A 22,675-nucleotide genomic window follows, 5' to 3' on the forward strand; every position below is an offset into this window, starting at 1 on the left:
AATGGGCATGTGGCCAACCAAGCTCAAGTATGAGCTCATCTTCCACTGGGACTGCCTGTCCTGCTTTCTTGAAAAGCGTCTGTATGCAGGGCTTATTCGCAGTGCTCTTTCCTTGGTTGTGGCTTGTCCTGTTGGAGACAGAAGAGGAAGCTTGATCTGGCTTCACACCTTATCCTTTCTCTCCACATGAAGGCAGGCAAAGAGCCAGCAGGAGAGCAGTGAAATACATTTCATGCTGGAACACTTAATCTCTACGCATTTTCCCAGGGAGCGTGGCTTTTCCCTTTTCTTGCACGGTATTTTTGTGATACTGAACGTTGTCCATTAATCTGATATCCTTGAGAACTGTCAAAAATAGAACACTCATGTGAGTTGCAGGATTTATTTACCCTCCCCTAAAACATGGAAAATTCTCAAAACACAGGAAATATATTAGAAGAACGAATCATTATACTGAGGAATTTGTAAAAGAATGGTTACTTTTTTTCCCTGCTGCTCCTCCTGCAATACAGACCATCAGGAGCAATAGCAGAGACATATTTAGTCAAGCATGGAGAAAAACAGAGCACAAATGTGTTTATCTTTCTCTGTTGGTAGAAAGCACATAGTTTCTGTGTAATTTGCAATAGTAGAAAGGGAATTAGAGATGCTCCTGAGCTGTGCCATACTGAGCTGGAGGGGAGGCAGAACAGTCAGGAGGCGAACAGGCAGAAGTGCGTTTGCTTGGGAAGCTGAACAGGGTTTGATAGAAGCAGTAGTGAAGCAGCCAGAGAAAGAAGTGCCTTCTTGTGTTCTCAGGCAGGAATTCCCTCTCCAGACACAGTTCTTTGAAAACTTTGCTGGCTAGTAAGAGCAAGGCAGTCTCTCGTTGATGTCATGAGACTAGGAGAGCCTAAAGACATCACTAGTAGGAATCTGTGAGTTGGAGTAAAATAAGAATTGATTGCACCTTGGAGTGAAATAAACTACTGTGAGAGACAGGCAATGTTAGTGGTGATTTCATGCTGGGTGAAGCCAGCAGTGCCTGGGAGGCATGAGAACAGGATATTTCCAGACCAGAAAGATCCCTGATAAATGCTGGATGGTAAAGCGTTTCCCTCCTGCCTGACACGGCTCTCGCTGTGGCAATGTGGTAACGCGGTTTTCATTCTCAGGCAGGACTGGCATGAGACTTAAGATCTGCTCTGGTGCTCTGTATTTCCTAAATCTGGAATTCTCCGTGTCTTAACAAATGCCCTTCGGCTGTGGTAGCATTTCCTTCTGCGTGATACATAGGTCGGTGCAGATGGGGTGTACATGACACTGTTAGCTGGGTCTAAGAGGCTTGCCAAATCCTCAACAGTGCTTCAGAGCGGGCCCCAGACAGTTCATAAACAATGGCTTTGCCTGCGTATGGGAGAGGTGCTGGACAACTTATTTAATTACCGGGTGGAAAAAAGTTTAAACATTAAGAACTGGACCATGTGTCACGTTCTTCAGGAAAGAAAGTAGTCTGAGGGAATTGCATCGTTATTATCCAACATAGATGTAGTACTGGTCATGCTAAAAAATCATAGAAAATGTTCTCCTTGGTGCTGTTTCCTCTCAGTTTTACTGTGGCTCATTTACACTAAAACTTGCAATAAAAAAGTTAGGTGTGCTTGACCCTGCAGTATACCCAAAACAATCCAGCCATGGCAACACAGACCGTTGCATGGGCTAATTTACACCATAAACAAACTAAACCACAGACAAGATACTTAGTGAGGGAGCAAATACTTGTATTGTCCACAGATGAGCCTGTGGGAGAGAGCATTTTCCTTTGCGAAAGGAGACCTGGGCAACAGACAGATGTTCACTTTGCCGGCAGCTGTGCGGGTTAAGATGTTACCATACCCAGATGTTCGGTATTCCCATCTTGCATACGTCCCAGTCTCCTGAGCTTCGCCAGTGGAGGGGAGCCAGGAAGCACTTGCTAAATGGGCTTTAGGCAAAGTCAGCTGCATAAGCTCAAGCAGCTGATATAGGTGGCTTGAGATAACCTGTCTGCCTTTGCCTGAAGCTCATGCAGGCTTTCTCCTTGGCAAACCTCTGAGTATGGGATAGCTTCCAGATGGCAATGCTTAGATCTGGAAGGCAACTATCAGCCGGTGGTCTTAGAGTCACATCTCCACCCTTATTCACGCTTATCCTTTCCCTTATGTTGGTCAGGAATGAAGTAAATGTTGTTTTAAACCATCTTTATGGTCCTTATGTCTTTGAATCGCTGGAGGCCTTGTTCAGGTAATGAACCTCACTCAGGACTTCTCTAACTTATTCCCTGTTTCTTAGGCCCCTCTGTAAGATTAAAATTACATTCTTGTTTGTTCCTTACTTCCAGCACTCAAAGCAAAGCTGGCTTGGAAACCCTTAGCTGGTGCAGCACTGAGTGTGGAGGAACTTCTTGTAGCAATGGGGCCTTGGAGGGGCTGGGTTTGCTTGCAGTGTTTGATGTTATGAATTCTCCACTTGAGTGATGTGTGCTCCAAATTCACCTGCACTCAGCCTCCCCTTGAGCAGAGTGGGTAGCTGCCTCCTGGAAAAGATTGGGCAGAAGTTTCCAGATCCTGGTTCATCGCTGTAGGCATTTGGAGGTTACCAGCAGAAATCTCCTGTGTATGGGGAAAGCATTTTTCTAATTAAGACTTCAGATTTCAGACACCTCTGTGAAGCTGTGTAGCCATCTTGCCTAATTCAGCTCCTGGGGAACAGGCAGCTGAGTGAAAGCAAACAGAGGTCTGGTGGGAGGACTTGGCTGGGGCTGGCTCATGGAGCTGTGCGCAGCTCAGTTCCCAGCCGTCCTTTTGCCAACGAAAGCTCCCCAGGAACCCACCAGCAAGAGCCCCACAGTGATACTGCTGCAAGGTGCACTGCTGCTGCAGGTGGCTTGGGCTCACTGCTGGATGAACAGGTTCATTTGGTCACAGCTTGGGGGGGAAAGACAGGCCAAGCAAGGGGATCAGATCTGTGACATGAGGTAAAAAATGGCAACTTACAGTAAAAAAAAAAAATCTGTGAAAAACAGTTCCCCAAAGATGGGGAGGAGGAGAGAAAAGGCTCAGATACTGAGCGGAAAAGGAGAGAATCATGGCATTGTAGTTGGTGTTGAAATTGTGTCATCTTGATGAATCCTAGCTTTTAAGTGTCCACGCAGTGCTAGTGCAGCCCTGTGTTCCTCCTTGGGTGATTGCTCTTTACCAGCAGGTGTAACCTGTATGAGCTTTGCATTGCACCTGTGTTTCTGTGAGATGTGCTCTCAGGACTGCGTACAGGTGGCAAAATTTCTCCTTCCAGGTCTGCAGTGGTGAGGGGTCTTTGTGGCCTTTGGATTTCCTAGAGGGATCAGAGAAATGAAAGGGTTCTTTAGAAATTCTCTTTTCAACTAAGAGAAAAGTAGCAAGGATGAATCAGAGAGGAATTTTTGCCAGTGCTGGAGATTCCTAAGAAGGAAGTGCCACACAGGCTGTTCTGCAGTGTGTCTCAATTAAACTCTTTTAATTTTTAAATTTCAAGTCCAAATAAACATTATTTAGAGAAGAGTTTACTCGGGGTTTTCCATTATTTCCATTCCATTTATTTCACTTCCATCTGCTGAAATGCTCCATATAAAAGGATCACCTTTTAAACGGTCTTGGTGGATTAGAAACATGGAGAAGTAGAAGTTGCAGATTCCTTTTTGAACATTACTGGTGGGAGCAAGAAAAGGGAGGAGCTGTTGTTTTTCCTTTGAAATTTCACAAGCAAAATGTTGCTTTAAAAATATGCTAACTGGTGATTTTATGGTGCTCCTGGTTCTTCTGATTTTTGATGGAGAAAGATTTTAGTAGTTCTCTTCATAATAAATGGCAGGCAAAATTTTTTCCCTTGTTTTGCTGCATTTAAAAATAGCTGCAAAAATTGGATTTCTGTTTCATTATATGTCACTCTAATACCACTCAGAAACCCTGCTTGTAATTAAAAAGTTTCACTCTGGGGGAAAAAAAGTGCTTTTTCTCTCTCTCTTTTAATGAACTTGCAAATGGGACAAATACATGGCTCAATCTGCAAAGAATTTACACCAAAATAGAAGAATCCCTCTTTGTGAGTGTCTGACATCTGTACAGGTTTTTTTCTCCCTCCCTCTCCTTCACTCTTTTAGGAACAAAAAGTGAATAATTACTTCAGAAAAAAAGTATCCATTAAAATAACTTCTGTCAAATTCAGCTTGGTATAAGGAGCTTCTATTTCACTGTGTTCAAATTGCCTTTACTAGAGTGGCATTACCTTATGTTGTGTGTGTATTTGGCCATAAAACCTTACCTGACTACTTTGGAAAGCTCCTGGACCTTTCTTGAGAAATCCTTGCATTAGGAAATATCCTGTCCACAGTCTCACTTACACTGGGTCCATTGTATCTACGTAAGAGTTCTGGTGCTTTTGAAAATCTGAGTTAAATTTTTTTGAGCTTTGCAGTAAAGCTGGAAAGACGGAAGAAAAAAGAAACATAATTCAGACCTGTCTTGACTTAATGAGATTATTATGGAATAGACTGATTCCTTTAGGATTTGCCAGAAAAAAGAAAGAAAAAAAAAAACTACAGGAGAAAAAGAAAAAACAAACATAGCGTTTATTACACATGAGGAGTCCAGAGTTCGTCTTAGATACAGTAGTTGCCTCATACTCTAGAATGATAACGTGACTGATCATCCTTCCTTGCTTCCTCTTAGAAAGAGGGGGAGAAAAAGAAAAAGAGAGAGTAGTAATATATCTTCTGTTGCTAATGCCGATATGTGATCTAAAGGGATATGAGCCAACTTGGAGAACTCTTTGAAACCAGCAGTAAAATTAATTAAGAAAGTTTGAGAGGGCTACGGATGGAAGGGATAATACAGAGAAGATTTCATTTAGCTTTGAAGAGGAAACCTTTCTAAGCAAGTGTTTCACATTTGGGAGGAGGGCTGGGAGGAGGCTGAAATTGCAAAACAATCCCTTTTTCTTTATGTTTATTTTGGTTACTCCAGATCGTTTAAAATGGAAGTGAGTTGAAGGGAGGAGGTCACACACACACACACACACACACAAATTGTAGTGATGTTATCTAGTGAGTCATGCATTTTCTTCTGTGTCTTCACTTAAAAGACAATCCTCTTGCTCCTGGTACATGCACTTTCTTAAATGTCAGGGGAAGAGTAGGCAGCATTTTGAAGGATGGTCCCAGTAGCAATTTGTCTTCATCCTTATTTTGCTTCTTCTATTTCATTTATGTCTGAGGAAGAAACCATGTCATGCCTGTGCCAAAACAAGAGACCTATGCTGCCTCTCCTAGGATACCTCTCTTTCTAATCCCACCTGGAGAATGCCTGGCACATGGAATTTGGTGGCCATCCTCAACCACTGGAAATGCCTGCTAAACTTTCCTTCCTTGAAAGGCAAAGTAGATTTCTAAGTAGATTAGGTTTGGGTTTTCCTTTCCATAAACCCTAGTTAGTGCTGGGGAAGACAGTTTGCACATGCAGATTACCATGTGGACAACCTTATTGCATGATTTTTACAGAGGCCTTGGGAGAAATGGAAGTCTCAAAGTCAAAAAAACCCTTTTTATCTAATCTTCTCAAAATACAATGTTTTGCAAATCCTAACCAGGACTTAAAAGTGTACAGGATTTGGCAGAGTTATGCTTACACTTGCAAAAAATTCAAGCCTATCTTTTTCTGCAATCTGAAAATGCGAGGGAAAAAACATTTTCTCCTAAAGAAATAATGAAATTATTTTGAAAACAAAGTCCCTGTAGAGTCTTTGAACTATAAAAAAACCATAGTTGCCAGTCAGACTCCCCTGGCATCATTGAAAAAATACCAGCTTTGTGTAGGTCAAAATAATTTTTTTTTAAAATTAAATGCTTGATCGATCCTAAAAATTGAGAGTTCAAGAATACTAAGCATAGCCAGTAACAGAAGTGCCTGTCACCCCAGAAAAAAGAAAAATAGAAAGCCCTTAGCAATGGCTACTCTAACATCAATTTATCTTGGGACACAAATTGTGGGGACCTCATGCAGGCTCACTTGGCAACGCTTACCACCTTCGGTCCTCTGTTTCTATCATCCATGGCTATTTTTAGCCCCATCTGTGAAAATATGTTTTTGCCAAAGAGCAAAGGCAAGATAAATTGCAGAAAGCATGTAAGCAAACAAAGAAATCGCCAAGCTTACAGGACAGGCACAGTTGGAGTTTTGTTAAGCTGCTTCCCGTTTGTTCCCTGGCTTGGTGTTACATGTTTAGATCATAAAGCTGCTCAGGCAAGAACTTGGTCATTTGGCTTTTTTGTTTATGCTTAAAGCTTGCAGCAGGTTGTTTGTACCTATGTAAATACATTACTTACTCTTACAGGAGAAGATCTGCACTGCCCCCTCCAAAGAAAACTGGGACAATTTTGTTAAGTCATGTAGTGGTAGCACTTTGTACACGCACCTATGATGGATATGGGCAGCTTCAATTTCTCAGCTCATGGTCTGCTTTTCCTGGGGTGTATTCCCTAGGTACAGTGCCATGCTAAAAGGTCAGTGTGGCCTGCAAGCAAGCCAGGATCAATGTCTCATCTCTGGCCAGCTCAAAATGTTGAAATAACAAAATTTGTCAGCACCTTTCTGTGCAGCCATGCTGGAGAGGTCTTACTGTTACTAAAATGTCTAGAGTAATGACCTGAGCATAGTCTGAAGTGAAGATAGCTGGCTGTGGAGAACAGCTACCATTCGGGGTAGGACAGATTTTGGTTATTCAACATTATTTTGGGCCTTTGAGTAGCGCACCTGACTGCTTGCTGTTGTGCCGGGAAGGTATGGGTCTCCAGTGGTAAATCCTTTATCATGCCTGCCAGTGCTGTGGAAATGTCTTGGAGAGCCACTGTGTCTCAGGTGGCACAGGCTAGTAATGTGTACACAAATTACAGCTCTAATTCGCTTAACTGGTCACTAATTGGAAGATGGGTTTTTTTGAATTGCTGATGGTTAGCAGCTACTTTCTAATTGCCATTTGTTCATACGCCTGTTCATGGTTTGATTGTACATAATCATCCTTGAGTGATGTTTTCTTTTGGCATGCATTTCTCTGGGAGGCAATGTGAATACAGCAGAGCTCCTCTGTGATGTAGGAGGTGTGTTCTTGTGTTCTTTGTGTGTATGTAGTGAGTAAGCTATAGGGCTTCATCTGCTGCATCTACTAACAGTACTATATACATGATTAAAAGAACAATAATTACTGTACTAAATACATGAAAATGAATTATAGCATGCTAGCTGTGTGAGCCAGAAGGTTGGACTCGAATACAGTAGAAAAATTTGCTTTGTGGTTTTTTTAATCTCTTTCTCTCCAGTAACACCGGGAACTACATACAGTGCTTTTGTATGGCATCTCGTAACTTTAGCAAATACCAATTCACAGAAATGGAAGTGTCAGGTGGAAAATTCCTGTCGGGGAAGTGCAAGCCTTCCTCATCTTACAAGCAGTGGGCCGTGGAAATCAGCCGCTCTCTATGTCTTATCAGACCTAACATGTATAGCACCAGTGACATGCTAATAAAACTGTCAGGCCTCAGGATCAGTAATTTACACCCCTGTTTTTAGATTCTCTGTAAGAAAAAAAGAAACTCTGCTTGTGGATGAAAAATGATGTGTGGATCTGTGAGGTTAGGCTGAAAAGAAGCAGATGCTGACATTTCTAGAGTTAGTATTTTTGCCTTAAAAACACATCTGTCATCAGCCTCCACTTATAAGAGCGGAGGAGCACTTATCTAAATAAACATGGCAGCTGTTTTATATGATGGGCCTGCTTTTTAAATAGTAAAAAAATATTGTATCATTTTGAAAGGTATAGCTGCCATTAGTATTAACTTACAATAATAGGCTGGAGTGTGTAGCTGTTCTCTGCTTTAGAATAATTTCAAATGACCCTTTCTCACATTATCAGAGAACCTCCCTGCAAGGCCAGCATGACTAGAGGGAAGGTTAGTAACTGGAAATGCGTGCAGCTGAGAACACTGCAAATGCTGAAAGCTTGCTGAGGAGAGAGTTCTGGTTTGCAATCTCAGGAGCATATAAAAAAAATGAAGAGTAGGGAAAAAAAGACAGAACTTTTGGAGAAGTAAATTATCAAAGTTCTCTGCCTGTGGGATGAGGGTTACAATATAAAATAATCCACTTCTTCTCAAATCTCTTTGCTCTGCTAATTAACTTCTTTCCAGTAGTTCAACAAATCCTATGCATAAAAATGTATGATTCTGTTTCTTATGGGAATCTTTAATGAGTCACTTTACGCTGATTTTAAGACCATTTCACATCATTAGACAGGTACAAAGGAGACTTAACAGGTCCAAGGAGAGACCTACGCTTGCAACCAAACCCAAATTTTATTTGCTTGCTTATTATCTCTCTTAGGGACTACGAATGGCTTTTGATGATGAGGCAGTAAGCCAAATAGAAGCATGAATTGTAATTTGCATTTCCAATTGCATGTAGTGTGACCCCCATTTTTAGTCTTAATATGATGTAAGAATTTTCTGAAATGTAAAATGCAGAAAGATCTTCCTGTGTGAGAAGTCCCAGAATGCGAAAAATTCTTCCTTTGGGGTATTGGCCCTCCTCATTAGGCTCCAGAAACATAATCCTTCTTTCTAGAAAACCTAATGGTTTCATATGGATCTTTTCATTTTTGACTGCCCAGTGGTGTGCCTTTGCCTTGGACTGAGCCTCTATTCTGAAGCGCTTTGGTTAGCAGGATGTTATTGGAAAGATAGATACAAGTATTTTCAACGCCTCTGGCAGTCTTTTTGTATTAAGTTGGCCATGTGCTGTGGCCTGAACATGGTATATGTATCTGGTCTCGCAAAGAATTTAGGTGTAAGAGTATCCAGTTTGTGAACGTCATGTGAGCTTAGCTTGGAGATAAGTGCCAAGCTGGTTGGCTTGCCCTAATGGTGCTGATCCAGAGCAAGAACAGCAGCATGTCTTTAGGCAGGTGTCAGAAGAGCTGGCCTGGCCAAAATATAGCCAGGCCTGGTGTTCTGTAGGTGCCTAAATGGTTAAACCCATATTTCTGTAGGTTCTACATCATGAGTAAGCTGTCCCTGAGGAACCTACGATCTTTATAGATCTGGGCATCAGCCTTTTACAGATGCATTGCTGCCAATGAGAAGACAGTAATTAGCAACAGGATCCCACCCATAAATTAACAGCAGTAGCAGGATATGAACTTTATTGGGAAAAAATTGGAAGACAGGGAAGACCTGAGTGTATGTCACAGCCCATGCAGGGGTGTGAAGGAGTATATTGGGTTTGTGTGGCAAGGTTTTGGTAGCTGGGGGGCTACAGGGGTGGCTTCTGTAAGAAGCTGCCCAAAGCTTTTTCTGTGTCCAATAAAGCCAATGGCCAGCTGGCTCCAAGATGGACCTGCCACTGGCCAAGGCTGAGCCCATCAGTGTCAGTGGTAGTGCCTCTGTGATAACATATATAAGAAGGAGGAAAAAAAACCTGTGCAACTTCAGCCAGAGAGAGTAGTGAGAATATGAGAGGAACAGCCCTCCAGACACCAAGGTCAGTGAAAAAGTAGGGGGAGGAGGTTCTTCAGGTGCTGGAGCAGAGATTCCCCAGCAGTCCGTGGTGAAGACCATGGTGAGGCAGGCTGTCCCCCTGCAGCACATGGAGGTTAATGGTGGAGCAGATATCCACCTGCAGCCCAGGGAGGATGCCATGCCACAGCAGGTGGGTGCTCAAAGGAGGCTGTGACCCCATGGGAAGCCCACACTGAAGCAGGTTTTCTGGCAGGATTTATGACCCTGTGGGGGACCCATGCTGGAGCAGTCTGTTCCTGAAGGGCTGCAACCTGTGGAAGGGACCCACATTTGAGCAGTTCATGAAGAACTGCAGCCCATGGGAAGGTCTCATATTGGAGAAGTTCATGGAGTTCCCCATGCTGGAGCAGGGGAAGAGTGTGAGGAGGAAGGAGCAGCAGAGACATGTGACAAACTGACTGCAACCCCCATTCCCTGTTCCCCTGTGCTGCTTGGGGGAAGAGGTAGAGAAAATCGAGAGTGAAGTTAAGCCCGGGAAGAAGGGAGGGGTGGGGGAAGATGGTTTAAGATTTGGGTTTATTTCTTATTACCCTACTCTGATTTCATTGGTAGTAAATTAAGCTAATATCCATGAGTAAAATCTGGTTTGCCTGTGACAGTAATTGGTGAGTGATCTCTCCCTGTCCTTATCTTGACCCAAAAACCTTTTGTTATATTTTCTCTCCCCTGTCCAGCTGAAGAGGGGGGGGGGATAGAGCGGCTTTGATGGGCAACTGGCGTCCAGCCAGGGTCAACCCACCACAAGGAGGAAGGGACTTCTTAGGGTTTTACCCACCCTCTCCCCATGCATGTGCAGATGGTTTGCAAGCTAGGAAGGAGGGAAAAAAATGTGATTCCCCTATCAATCTTGCTAGCCAGGACTAGGAAATGTCAGAATTTGCTGCTGGTGCTTCTGTAAGTCATTACCCCTGGAGGAAGGAGGAAGCAATAGAGGAATTGTGACTTGTAAATGATTCCTAATCAAAGTGCTTCCCAAGGCTATTCCTGGAGAGCTGCAGATTCCTCAGCATCCCCTTGCTCAGGCTTGTGTTTAAGACTAAAATGTGTTGCTTTCCCTTGATCACAAGCCAGAGTGTGCCCTACCCTGGCACAAAGCCAAGCCGTACCTCTGGGGAGGGACAGCTCTCAGTAGTACAAAGCAGTGGAATTGTGCATTGTGGTATTAAGGATGTTCCTATAGATAAGTACCATTGGCCTGCAGTGAGTCTAATCCTACACCACCTCAGGTAGACTGAAGCTACCTCTGTGACTGTTTCACTGTAGGAACAGTTTCATAAAAAGGTAGCCTAGTTTTCCTAAAATGTTATTTCCAAGAAATCCTTTGAATGAGCTGCAATTGAGCACTTTCTCTTGCTGAAGTCTGTGTAACACTTTAAAATGCATTTTTAACTCTCTTTGCTAAGTGCTTAGGACAAACAGGATCTCCTGTTAATAAAACCTTTGATGGATGCATTAAGGAAGCAGTGCGTATGTAATCCTATATTTCCTGAGGTTACCTCAGCAGTGTACGTGGAGCATAACATTTAAGGAGGGTACGTGCTTGTATAAAGGTCTTGTAAAAAGCTAGAAGTAGTGTCCTTACTACTGCTACAACAGTATGATTTATTTTACCGTGGATGTTCTACAGGTATCGGTGTGCTTTATCATCAAACCTTCAGGCAAGGGCATTCATAAATTGTAGAAAGAGACGGTGAAGGATTAAGTCTCAACCTCTCCAATACCTCATTGCCCTGAATCACTAAAGGAGATTTGTTCTTTTTGCTTTTAAATGGAACAGTGACTTGGTGTGGGCTATTCTGGCAGGTTTTGACCTAGTAACAACTTTTCCAAATTCAGGTGTGTAGGCACCTTCTCCTAAATTGTGTGCTTTTTTCCTCTTCCAAGAACAACCCTTGTTGGTTTTATTCATGACCTTGTTTATACTTTTGCACCTCCAAAAAATGAAGCTTCAAACCATGTGATGAAATGAAGTTCATATTGTCTACAAGAAAGTATTCACACCACTGAAAATAAATCTTTTGTTTTTTATCTAAATGCCAGATGTCAGAATTTGGGCATTTGGAGACTGAATTCACTCAAGTCTTGCAATTTGGTCCTGCAGATAACTTAAGGTGAATTATTTAAAAGTAATGCTCTAAGGCGAAGCAGTGCGGATACATCTGTAGAGTTTCTTGTCGTGACCAAGTGTTTTAAAGAATGATGATGAAGTGAGAGTCAGAATTGTCACCTTTCTCAGGACCACAATGGTACTAGTATTCTGCGTGTGCAAGAAACACGCTGGGGACACTGGAGGGATTTAATAACAGTGTATCTCTGTGAACAGACTGTTCAGAAGGAAAAACTGTTCTCAGAAGGGAGGCCAGTACTGCACAGTAATGTGGGAATTGGAAGTGGGGGTGAAGGTAGTCACTGATGGCTGCCAAAGTGTGGGGTTTACAGGAGTACTGTTTACTGTAGGACATAGCAAGAAAAGCCTGTAAGGTAGTATTGCAAAGCTTACGCTGCAGAAAAAGAAGAAAAAGGGAAAAAAAAGGGACAACCTTTGTGCAAGTTCATCTTACGAAAAGCAAGTGCTATTTATATAAATACATTGTGGCAGTGACTATCATTTTGCAAGCACTGGGTCAGGACTTTGACAAGTTATGCAAATGCACTGGTGGTGTATACACAACTGTACACCCGCTGGACTGTGCTTCATGTGTTCTTGATGCCAATGAAAACAAAGCAGCCTCCAAATGATTCAGGGGAAAAGTCATGGCTGCAAGAACCCCGGACCTGCTTTACAGAGCTACTGCTCTGCTTCTAATAACTGAAGTTAGGAAAGTCCCTTGGATTTAACCCTAACTTTCTTATTATCTGGGATGGGACATGAATAAGCTGAAGAAGCTTGTTAATGGTTTTTAATAGTTATTCTGGCCACAGACAGTTTCCAGCATAACATGTTTTATTGCAATTTTTCATAGAAACAGTTCTTTTTAGAAGAGAAATAAATAATCATGTGGCTCACGGCAAAGCTTCGATAGTCACTGGAGACCTCTGGTGTAACAGCTAAATTAATCACGAATAGCTGAACTCTTTCCTGCAGTGGCATGCCAGAATTGTTTCCTTGCCAATCTCTTTGCTTCCCTTCTGCCGTCCCCATGAAGCTGCTGCTCTTTACCTGCAAAGTGGTGGAGAGCTCTGCCCCTTTCTGCAGTGTGGGGCTGCCCTCCTGGCCCATTTCTGCTTACATGGTTATCTTTTTTTATCATCGTTTTTTTAATCTCATTTTTCACCATTGCTCTGTGCAACTTCTGGGGCTTTTTTTCAAAGGCTGTCATCCAAAGGAGACTGAAAATCAATGGAAAGACTCCCACTGATTTGGATGACCTTTAATGCAGTCCTTGCCTACATCCCACCTTAAAATCTACCTTTTCCACTGGGTGCATGTCTTCTCCAGCATTAAGAAAGGCATTGTGCTATAGTGACTGCTGTACAGAGTTAGATCCCTATCCCTGTTTTCCCTAGCAGCATTCAGAGAGATGGCTTGGCGCTGTTTGAGTGTGCCCTGTGCAGCAACTGGCAGGGAGATTAGAGGGGGAAGCATAACCTGTGGAAGGGTGTCTGGTTTATAGGAAACACCAAGATGTGTGGAGGGTACATGCAGTGGTAGCTGTGGTTGTGGCATTTCTCTTAAGTAGCTCTGTTAATGAAGAGCTAGTTTTAATTTCAGAAGTCTTTTGATACTACTACCCAGCACAGACTTGTCCTATATAAGGTGCTGTGGCAGCAAACAGTTTAATGAGACCTGCAGCCAGGAAGAGAGTTTGATTAGTAAGTGTGTGAAATGGCAGCAAGTGATGGAAGTGATGTGGAAGGACTCAGACTAGAGGAAAATCTGGATTTGAGATGCTGTCCAATCATCTCCATGCCAAAAGCAAGAACTAACCTGCTACATAGCATTGAGCATTGTCGGTAAAGTTGAGAAAATGAAGATAACTTTTTAGATACTCTCCAACTGGGGAAAAATCCTGAGAAGTAAGTAATGCTCTGTTGCTGGGAATAGTGCCTGGGATAATTAAACAGCCCACAAAGATGTCTGAGGTGCAGTGCAAATCCAGACATCTCTGAGCTGTAGAGAGAGATATACTGTTTTAACTCACTATCAACTAGCAGAAGGAATAGGCACTGATGTTGGAGTTGAAAGCTCTGCCTTCTGCATGTAACTTTAGAGTCATTAAAGAGTACCTAATGAAAGACAGAATAATTTGTGGGACACATTATTTCTGCTTGCAGGAGAGATTTGTTGAGAGAAACAGATCTACCCCTGGAAAAAGCCTGAGTTGTGGAACTGTCCAGGAGAAGGATAAATAAAATAACAGCTCCCAAAGCAGAACACATATGTGGGCTCCAGCTGAAAGCATCCCTCACTCAGGGTAGTTGCAGGCCAGTCTGGAACACAGGTATCAATGAATCTGTGTAGGTACTGGGAAAAAAAACAAAACAAAAAAACCAGGAAAGGCAGGAAGAAAGAAAAACGTCTCATCTCATGGGAACAGTGCAATAGGTAGGGATCACAGACCTGTCTTATGTCCCATTGCCTTTGCTAACCTGGGAATAGAGAGATTGTTCCAGGGGCAGCAAAAGAAACAAAGCTCTGTTTCTGTAGATGTGTGGCCCTTGCCACACTGACTGCAATATCTGCACTGACTGCAATAATCTGAGCTTTCCTCCAGCACCTCCATGACACCAGCACCAAGCAAAAGGCAGGAGGTCTGGGAGATGCTGCCTGGTGGCCAGCTGCTGCCTAGCAGTGTGGGAATGCTTTCTGGTGTCCCTTCTGGGAAAGAAACCGGGGGCTCTCTACTCTCTGCAGCAGTCCAGTTTTGGCAAAACTTGTAGGGACTTAATGTCCTTGAGATCTTAGTGTCATTTTGATTTTTGCTATTTTATCTCCATATACCTTTTTCAGAGGAGTCCCTTGATCATTTATGGCTGGAGCTGATCAGGGATTCCTGAGCTACAGGTGTTCCTGGTTTGTGCCTGCATAAGCCTTCTTTCCTTAGGAAATCAGCCTGAAAGGGGAAAAAGTACACACCGTGATTAAACCTTTCAAGGCTTCCAAGCGAAGAGGGGTTATTTACATCACTTCCAACAGAGCTAAGAGCTCAGTGCACAAGCACTGGAGGGGAGAGGGCTGCTGGCTGTTCAGCTGCTAGACTCTGCAGCTAGGCTGTTGGGTCAGTGAGCAATTAGCTTTCAGCTGGAGTGCGAAGCCAGATGCAATATAATCCCAGCACACTCCTGCACAGCACTGTTAGACCAGAGAAATATGACCAAGTGCTGGTTGCGCTGAGTCCCCCAGCTGAGAGCAGAGTGCCGCGTGACCTTCCCCGAGGAGCCCTAACGCAGTTCCAGCAACTGTGAAATTTTAGGACCGATGTCTCTGCCTGTGCATACTTAAAGAAAGCTACTGTGCAACTGAAGATTTCACCTTCCAGAATGTTCCTTTTCACCCAAGGCAGTAAATACCCTGGTTCCTCCACCTCCTCCCACAGGAGAGTTGCTGCAAATCGTTTTTTGGAACTTGAAAGAACCAGGTCCAGCAGCTCCCCAGCAGTCTGAGTTCAAAGTGGAGAGCTATACCCCAGAACAACATACTTCACTCTCTAGGAGGATGCTGTGATATTTCAGCAAACATACACAGTGCACTGCTTCCCTCTAAAAAAGAGAAAATATCTTCTCTTCATCTAAGAAATCCTAGGAAATGTGGCTCTCGAGAAGTAGAATAGAAGGCAAAACTGGATTGGCTTTGGCACTCACACAAGTCACTTTGCACACATGGTATTTGGTTGATGGAAAGCATGACAGTATTTAGAGGCTTCATCCTACCCTAAATTACCAACTAATGGATAATTTAGTTAATTCCTCAGCAGCTGGATACAACCACATACAGATTAATTTCCAAAAGAGGGAGGCTTTTCGGTTCCTGGTTTTAGGTCAAGATGTTCTAACTCTGTGACACTTTGCAACCCCGCTTGCAATTTGCTAGGAGCTTGGAGACATGAAGTTACATTAGTTGGAGACAACTAATCGAACTTTCTTATTAATATAGCTTGTTGATGACACAAACAGTACACCTAACTATTTGTACCGTAAGGGTGCACATGGAGGGAAAGGTGGCAGAGTCCGACTCTTACCTGCTAGAAATCGATGGAGTTCTTTAGGCTTCTCTTGGCTGTGTCAAGGAATGCCTTTGCATCAGGCTGAGAGAAAACAGTGGGAAAGGGTAGTTTAAGAATTGTACCTTTACTTTGCCCCAGAGTTTGCTCTAGAAATTTATTAATATGAAATTTATTTATATGAATCTTTCAGCTTACCATTTCTAATCTGTATAGATTTTAGGTAATTTTTCAGACAATTATTTACATTCACACTGATCTGCGTGTTCTGGTATTAAAATGAAGGTAAGCCCTTTAGAGCATTTGCTTTAAACTCTCACTAGGACTGCCTTCTAAAGCCTTCCTATCGCAGGGATATGTCAGCAAATTGGGTTTGAGATCTAGATCCAGAGTTTAAAAATCTAGCGCACACACAAGGCAGTATAAATACCTGTTGTTTTGAACTGAAGCTCAAGGTCTCCCTATTCTGAATTTTATCCAATACTTTCTAAAGAGGCATTTTTAAAATCCTAGTCTAGACAATAGATCAGGCTGCGGGGATGTGGGAAGCTTTGGCTTGTCTATCTGTCTGTTTGCTAAAATGATTGATGTGCTGTTTGCTTTTATGCTGAGAACTGTTTTGCTACTTTGTGCATTTCCTAAAAACCTTCTCCCTCTTGTGACCCTCCCAGGGAGCTCTCACTCTGCACGGCACGGCTGTTTCAGGGACCCTGAAATACTGTGTAAGGGTGAAGTTGCTCCCAGAGGCTGTCTGCCACATACTGCACCAGCATTCTTACAAGAACCAGAGTGTCTTTCATCTGAGTTGGGAGAGAGCACTTATTTTATTTCCAAATTAAAACCACACTCTAAATATGGTATCTTCTCATTTTTGTGCCTGAAGTCTACTTAGATGACACATCAGGGACTGTACAACTGATTGTAAACCCAAGGTATAGGATTACAAGTATGTGATTCCAGAGAATATGTTTGCATAGTACATGTTGCTGACTTGTTTTACGTATTTAATACATATTTGGGAGGTAGTGGAAGTCTTAACTATTGCACAGTAGTTAATATGTTAGACAGAGGTCCTGGTGACCAACAAATGTACACAAGCCCATACACTATCCAATTCATGTAGGAAGCCTTATACACATCAGCAAATGTGGTGTAGTGAAATAGGAGTCCTGGTCTGCTTTAATTTTTTTTTTTTCCAGAATGGTAATACTCGTCATTATCTGAATCTTAAATGATATGTCTATCTCTTTATCAGCAGATTTCTATTCATTGCTTTTATGCCATTGCTGTCACAAAAATGATAATGTCTCTTAATATGTTCATGGCCACCTGCACTGTGCTAGAGTGGTTGAAGACAAATAGTCATTCAGTTGTGTGTTTATTTGGCTTCTGTTGTCACTGGCATGGGGCAGACTTGCTCAGTAGTGACCCTGTTGAACTTTCAAATGTATTTTTCATGCTGGTTGGCATAAAATCTTTATTCATAGCTGGAGACAACCTTGAACATCTGTCTTCATTCTTACAGCAACCCCTGCAAGTCTACAGTGTGCGTCTGACCTTGCTTGAAATATCTGGAACATGTATCCTAGAGCTGAGAGAAATGTAATTTTGATATTTCTTTATATTTTTTTCCCCCTTTAAGGATAGCCTCACTGGTAGCAAAAGAAACCTTTCACATGTCTTCTAGAATGAAAGTTAAAAATAAATGCCTACAATCCACTGTGGAATGAATCCTAATGCCAGCACTTAGACAAAATATTCTGCAAAATCAATAGAAATTTTACTTCTGTTGGAGGATTAGCAGAGTCTTTCAAGCACAAGGTGAACATAGGGCAAAACTAGGGAGGAATCTTTTTTAGATGATTTATAGCTTCACTAAAGCACAGAGATAAAGCCTGAAAGTGAAATGGAAAATGAGACAAGAAACATGGTTCTTGATAATACTAAAGTTAACCTTTAACATTAAATAACATATATATAACACAATATTAAGTTTAGACATGCTGGTTATCAGTAGCAAACCAACTGGGAGTATGGAAACCTCTGTCCTCTTGAGATTTCATGAATGCTTTCAAAATCTGCTTATGACAAGGGAGGCCCTGCTGGTGGTGATCACTGTTCTCACCCCCATGGCAGATGGAGCCCAAGTCTCTTGGAGATTAATTGCAGCAGGCTCACAAGCTTTGGGGAGTTTTTGGACAGACAGATTTTTCTGCAGACATTTTTCTCTCTGTCTGTCCTAGCACACAGGCTGCCTGCCTGCTGTGCACAAGGCATGTGGGTAGCCTGCCCAGAAACTGCACTCTGTCCTTCATCCAGTGTCTCCAGCAAAGCCAAAGCCTGGATGGGTGCGTCTCTCAACTCTGCCAAGTTTCTTGTGTCCTTATTGGACAGTGAAGTATCCTAGTCGAGGTAGGAGCTTAGCAGAAGTGGATGGATGGGTAGCTAGAGTAGCTCCATGCTTTCAAAGATGGACCTCTCATAGGAGAGTTAGAAAGTGCTATTTCATCTTCCCTTCTCTTCCATCTCTTGAGAAAGCTGCTGAGATGAGACGAGAAGATACCTCAATCCATACTACCCTCCAAGCCGATGCCAGGGAGCCTCTTGCTTTGTTTTGCGGATAAGAGGCAGCAGCAGGAGTTATAGTGGTTTTGTTTGTCTCTGAGGTGGAAAGTGAATCTTTCCATTGTAGACTGTAGATTTCTTACAAAATCTGTTACCTCCAGAGGACTGTGGATTGCAGCAGCATCCCCCGATCAAGGCTTCATGTAACTATTGCTCAAGGATTTATTTGCCTAGCCCTTGAATAGCATTTTCTCACAGGAAGCAGATGTCACTTGTACTTTATTGGTCTGCACTGGATTCCAGTTCAGGTTTGGTTTTACTGGAAGATGTTGCTTCAGACCTGGAGTATTGTGGCTGCCTGGGAGATCTTACTCTTAACAGGGAAATCTGAGCTAAAAGCCGTAGATGTAACTGGGAGGTGGAGGAGGCAAGGTGTTTACTGTAAAGTTCCCTCTCTGGCTCAGGCTGTCCAGAGCCAACCTTTTTGCTCTCTAGAGTTATTTTTTCGCCTTGCTTTTTTTTGTTGAACTTTTGTTGCACTGCGTTTTCTACACAGCTCTCTTCCACGCAATTTAAAGCAGTGGCAATGCTAGCTAATCCTGCTTGGAAAGATGGTATTCTGAATGCTTTGTGAGTTTTGAATTGCGATGACTGAGACTTTTAAGAAAATAGAAATATTGTGTAGGTTTTGGCATTTCCTTAAAATGCCCAATGAGCTATCTCTCTAAGCTCTGCCGGGCAAGTAGAAGTATGCTTACTTTAAGTGGTACAGGTTGATTTGTTTCAGACTGCTTTTGAACTTGTGCTCTAGTATGATTTCAAGCCTGAAAGAGCCCATCTGGGACATAAGAGAGCTAGAAAGCAATTTGATGTTAAAAAGCAGCATTACAGCTGGAAGCAGGAGTAGCACTGGGATATAAAGAGAGATGCAACTGGACTTAGCGTTGTGTAGAGTATGAAAAGTACGGAATGAGCTATAAAGAAAAGGCTGAAATGAAGGAACATTTCATATTATCCATAGCATTTCATTAAAAAAAAAACAACAACTATGCAACATACTGCAAAGGCAATGTCTCAATAATGTGCTAAGCCTGAGCTTTGATTCAATCTGTCAAAGACTCCAGAGCAGCTCTGCAGAGGCATAGGATATGTGCGTATTAAATACAGGAGCAAAGTCACAAGAAAGGACCTGTGCTCACCATGTGTTGCGGCATTGCTTTTTCTTCCATGGATGTATCCCTGATCCTGTCACCAGACCGGCTGAGGTCTCCATGCCCTACTTTCCCTTTTGCTGAATTGTCACCAAAGTTTGAACTTTGTCTTCTCTTAGCCTTTTTTCCCCGGACTGAATGACGGCACTGCTTCAGGGAGCCCTTCTTTGGTGTTTTCTCTTTCATTCTGCACCTGTGTGTCTTCTCACAGAGCTATTCCCTGAGCATCATAAGGAACATCAGTGAAGAATTCATTTCATTTTGTCAAGTTTCTGGCCTGACCCTTAATTTAGAGCAGTCATTTCAGTCTACAATAAACTCTGTGTTCCTGCATGCCGCAGTGAAAGAATTACGAGCAGCCCTTAGCCATGTGCATTCAGGATGCTTTGGTGGCCCCATGGGACGGGTAGACTTCAGTGCCTGAAAACTTATTATAGAACGGGGGTACAGTCAGTACGTTATATTCTGTGTAGTAGTACATATGTGGGTCTGTCCGTATGTAAAAGCTTTTTACATGATTCACTGAGGCCATTAGGAGTGGAATGGCATACCATCATTTCAGGCACAGAGCTCTTCAAAATGAACAGCTTTTTCCATCTTTCCCCAGGGAGCCCTGAGAGGCATCCAGCATGTAGGTGGGAGGAGACTGTTCATAAGTCTTCCATCACAGCATCCAGGAACACAAAGCTCATTGTGGGGATGAGCCTGAGCTGCAGCTCTGAGTGATAAATAAGGCAGGGCAGTTAGATGGAAAGGGCTGACTTCTCTTGCTAAGACAAAGGTGGACTGATTTCTAAAGTTTAACAGCCTGGACCTCTCATGAGCATATGGAGCACGTGTTGGTAGAGGGTCCAGAGCTAAACACAGTATTCTGTAAGCACGGTGAAGTAATCAGGCAAGAGAGTAGATTTAGAACAAAGATCTCTTTTGACTAACTTAATTTTAGACATATATTCTGTGCTTTTGCCTTTGCTGTTCTTTTTGCCTCTCTCTGTTTCTGATATTCATTGATACACCAGGATTTATCCAGTCCAGGTTGCTCATTTTTTTGCTATTTTTTTCCCACATTCATTCTCAAAATTTCGTATACCCTCTTGGTTTTCAGTCCTCTGAAGAAAGCAGACCTTCTGGGTTTGCATAGTTGGACTCAGAGGCTAACAAGAATGTGCTTTCTTAAGTGATTTTGGCTTATTTGGTTTCTGAGGTCATGGACATAGTGGAAGAACACCTGCTCTCATCTTGCTTCAGCACTTAATCCCTGTCCCAGACAAGCCTAGAAGGGCATGGCACAGGAGGTGAAGAATAATGTAAAAAATTGCTCAATAACTTTTTTGAACATCCGGAAAGGTTCATGGATAATGATTTTATTTTCCCTGGTTTTCTCATATCCATACCAAGAAATAAGATAGAAAGAAACTGTTTCTTCAGCTATTACATTCATTGCTTAAAAGAATGAACAAAAAATAATAATCCAAGGTCTCTGCAAGCAATATAGAAAGTGTTGAAGGACAGTTGTACATGTTCCCTGATGCAGGCAGAAATTTCTGTTGGCAAATACTGCTTTGGGTAAAGCTTTTCAAGACTTGTTACCAGTCTGTATGCACATCTACTTGACATGTTGCTTTTTTTTTAACTGAAACTATTTTCCTTCAGGGTGGCAGGACACAGTGCATCCAAGAAGTCTGCCCCATTCTCTCATGTCCCCAGCACCTCAGTCACACTCCTGCTGGACAGTGTTGCCCCAAATGCTTAGGTGAGTGGATTTTTTTTTTCCTGGGAATTTTGTAATTAATATGATATGTTTCTGCGTAGCATCTTTTATACCAGTATTTCACAATACTGATAAATTCTGGGAGGTGGAAGAAACAGTATTGCTCAGTGGAGTTCATAATCTACAGGTTTAAACAGGTACTCAGGGTCAGTGTGTAGGGTTGTGATGGGTGGTACTAAGCAAGCACCTGCAGAAGAGCATTTGAGCATAGACCAGTTGGCTTGCTTAGAGACAAATATAGAGATGTTTCCCTCTTTTATTACACATGTTTTATGAAGGAGGTTGAGGTGGGAGGAAATGTTTCATTGGAATTTGCCACAAGAAAAAGGCCTCACCCTATCATATTTTTATTCTAGTGTGCATTTGTGTTCTTGGTTTTGAGGAAACACAGGTCAGAGGAAACTTCTGGACTGAAACTGCATTCTTAAAAGCTGTTGTCAGAGAGGCTAGGACCCAGGAGTCTGCCTCATGGTTGCCTTCTTAAGGTGGAATCACAGTTTCAGCCAGGAGTATTTTCAATTATGTCTTTCCAACACATTTTGAAGGAGTAAGTCAGAGGCCCCTAAGAAGGGCTAGTACTTCCAAGTCATACCAAGGAAGGCAGTGACTTTTGAGAGTTCTTATTTTGCTCTTACCATGTCCGCAGATCCCATGGGTTAACGTTCCTCAGCATGTGTCCCTCTATTTCATAAACAAGGAGCATTTACCACCTACCAAGTAAATTAGCTTCAATTTGGTCTATGAGGTTATAACTAGGCTTGGAAAATTTTCAGAGCTGATAAGTCCCAGTTCTTAAACAGAAACTTTTTGTCATTTTGACCATATCTTTACTACTATCCAAAATCTGTTTCCAGGGCTAGGTTCAGGGCACAGAGAGGTCTGGCCTTGGAGGCAGCAAGCCATAGGGAGTTCCAGCTTCTCATAATACGTGACGTTTTTGACTGCTTGAAACAAACCTGAATTTATTTATTTATTTATTTGCTAATTGAGAAGTGCTACAGATAAATATCTGCCTGGAACATTTAACCACAGCACCGGAGAGTAATACAGTAGAGGAATGAAATGGAGAGAACAGTCCAAATGCTGAGCTTCTATTTTGGCTGAGGACATTTTTCGTTTCCTTCTGTAAACTCCCCTTCTCCTCTCCACCCCCATGCTTTTCCCAGCTGAACCTTCCCCTCCTTGATCTAGGCATTCAAAACCCAGCTTTAATTTTTGACCGCTTCATGGGGATTTTTCTACAGGTTCTTTTTTCCCCTCTTAGAAATGTCTGTAAATGAGGTCACTAATAATAATGATTTTCATTTTATGTGGTCTTCGCTCTAAAGCATGTCATATACCTGTGACT

At 42.5% G+C, this 22,675-nt stretch overlaps 1 protein-coding gene across 1 annotated transcript in view; it reads left to right on the top strand.

Annotated features, from left to right (window-relative positions):
• Window positions 1–22,675, top strand: part of BMPER (BMP binding endothelial regulator) — a 153,784-nt gene that overhangs the window by 59,956 nt on the left and 71,153 nt on the right. The window contains exon 7 of the mRNA XM_009635303.2: window positions 21,210–21,309. Within this exon, the coding sequence (XP_009633598.1) occupies window positions 21,210–21,309 (100 nt within the window). The remainder of the gene's footprint in view (window positions 1–21,209; window positions 21,310–22,675) is intronic.

Source organism: Egretta garzetta, unplaced genomic scaffold, assembly GCF_000687185.1.
Source record: "Egretta garzetta isolate BGI_Z169 unplaced genomic scaffold, ASM68718v1 scaffold713, whole genome shotgun sequence".
NCBI classification, from domain to species: domain Eukaryota; kingdom Metazoa; phylum Chordata; class Aves; order Pelecaniformes; family Ardeidae; genus Egretta; species Egretta garzetta.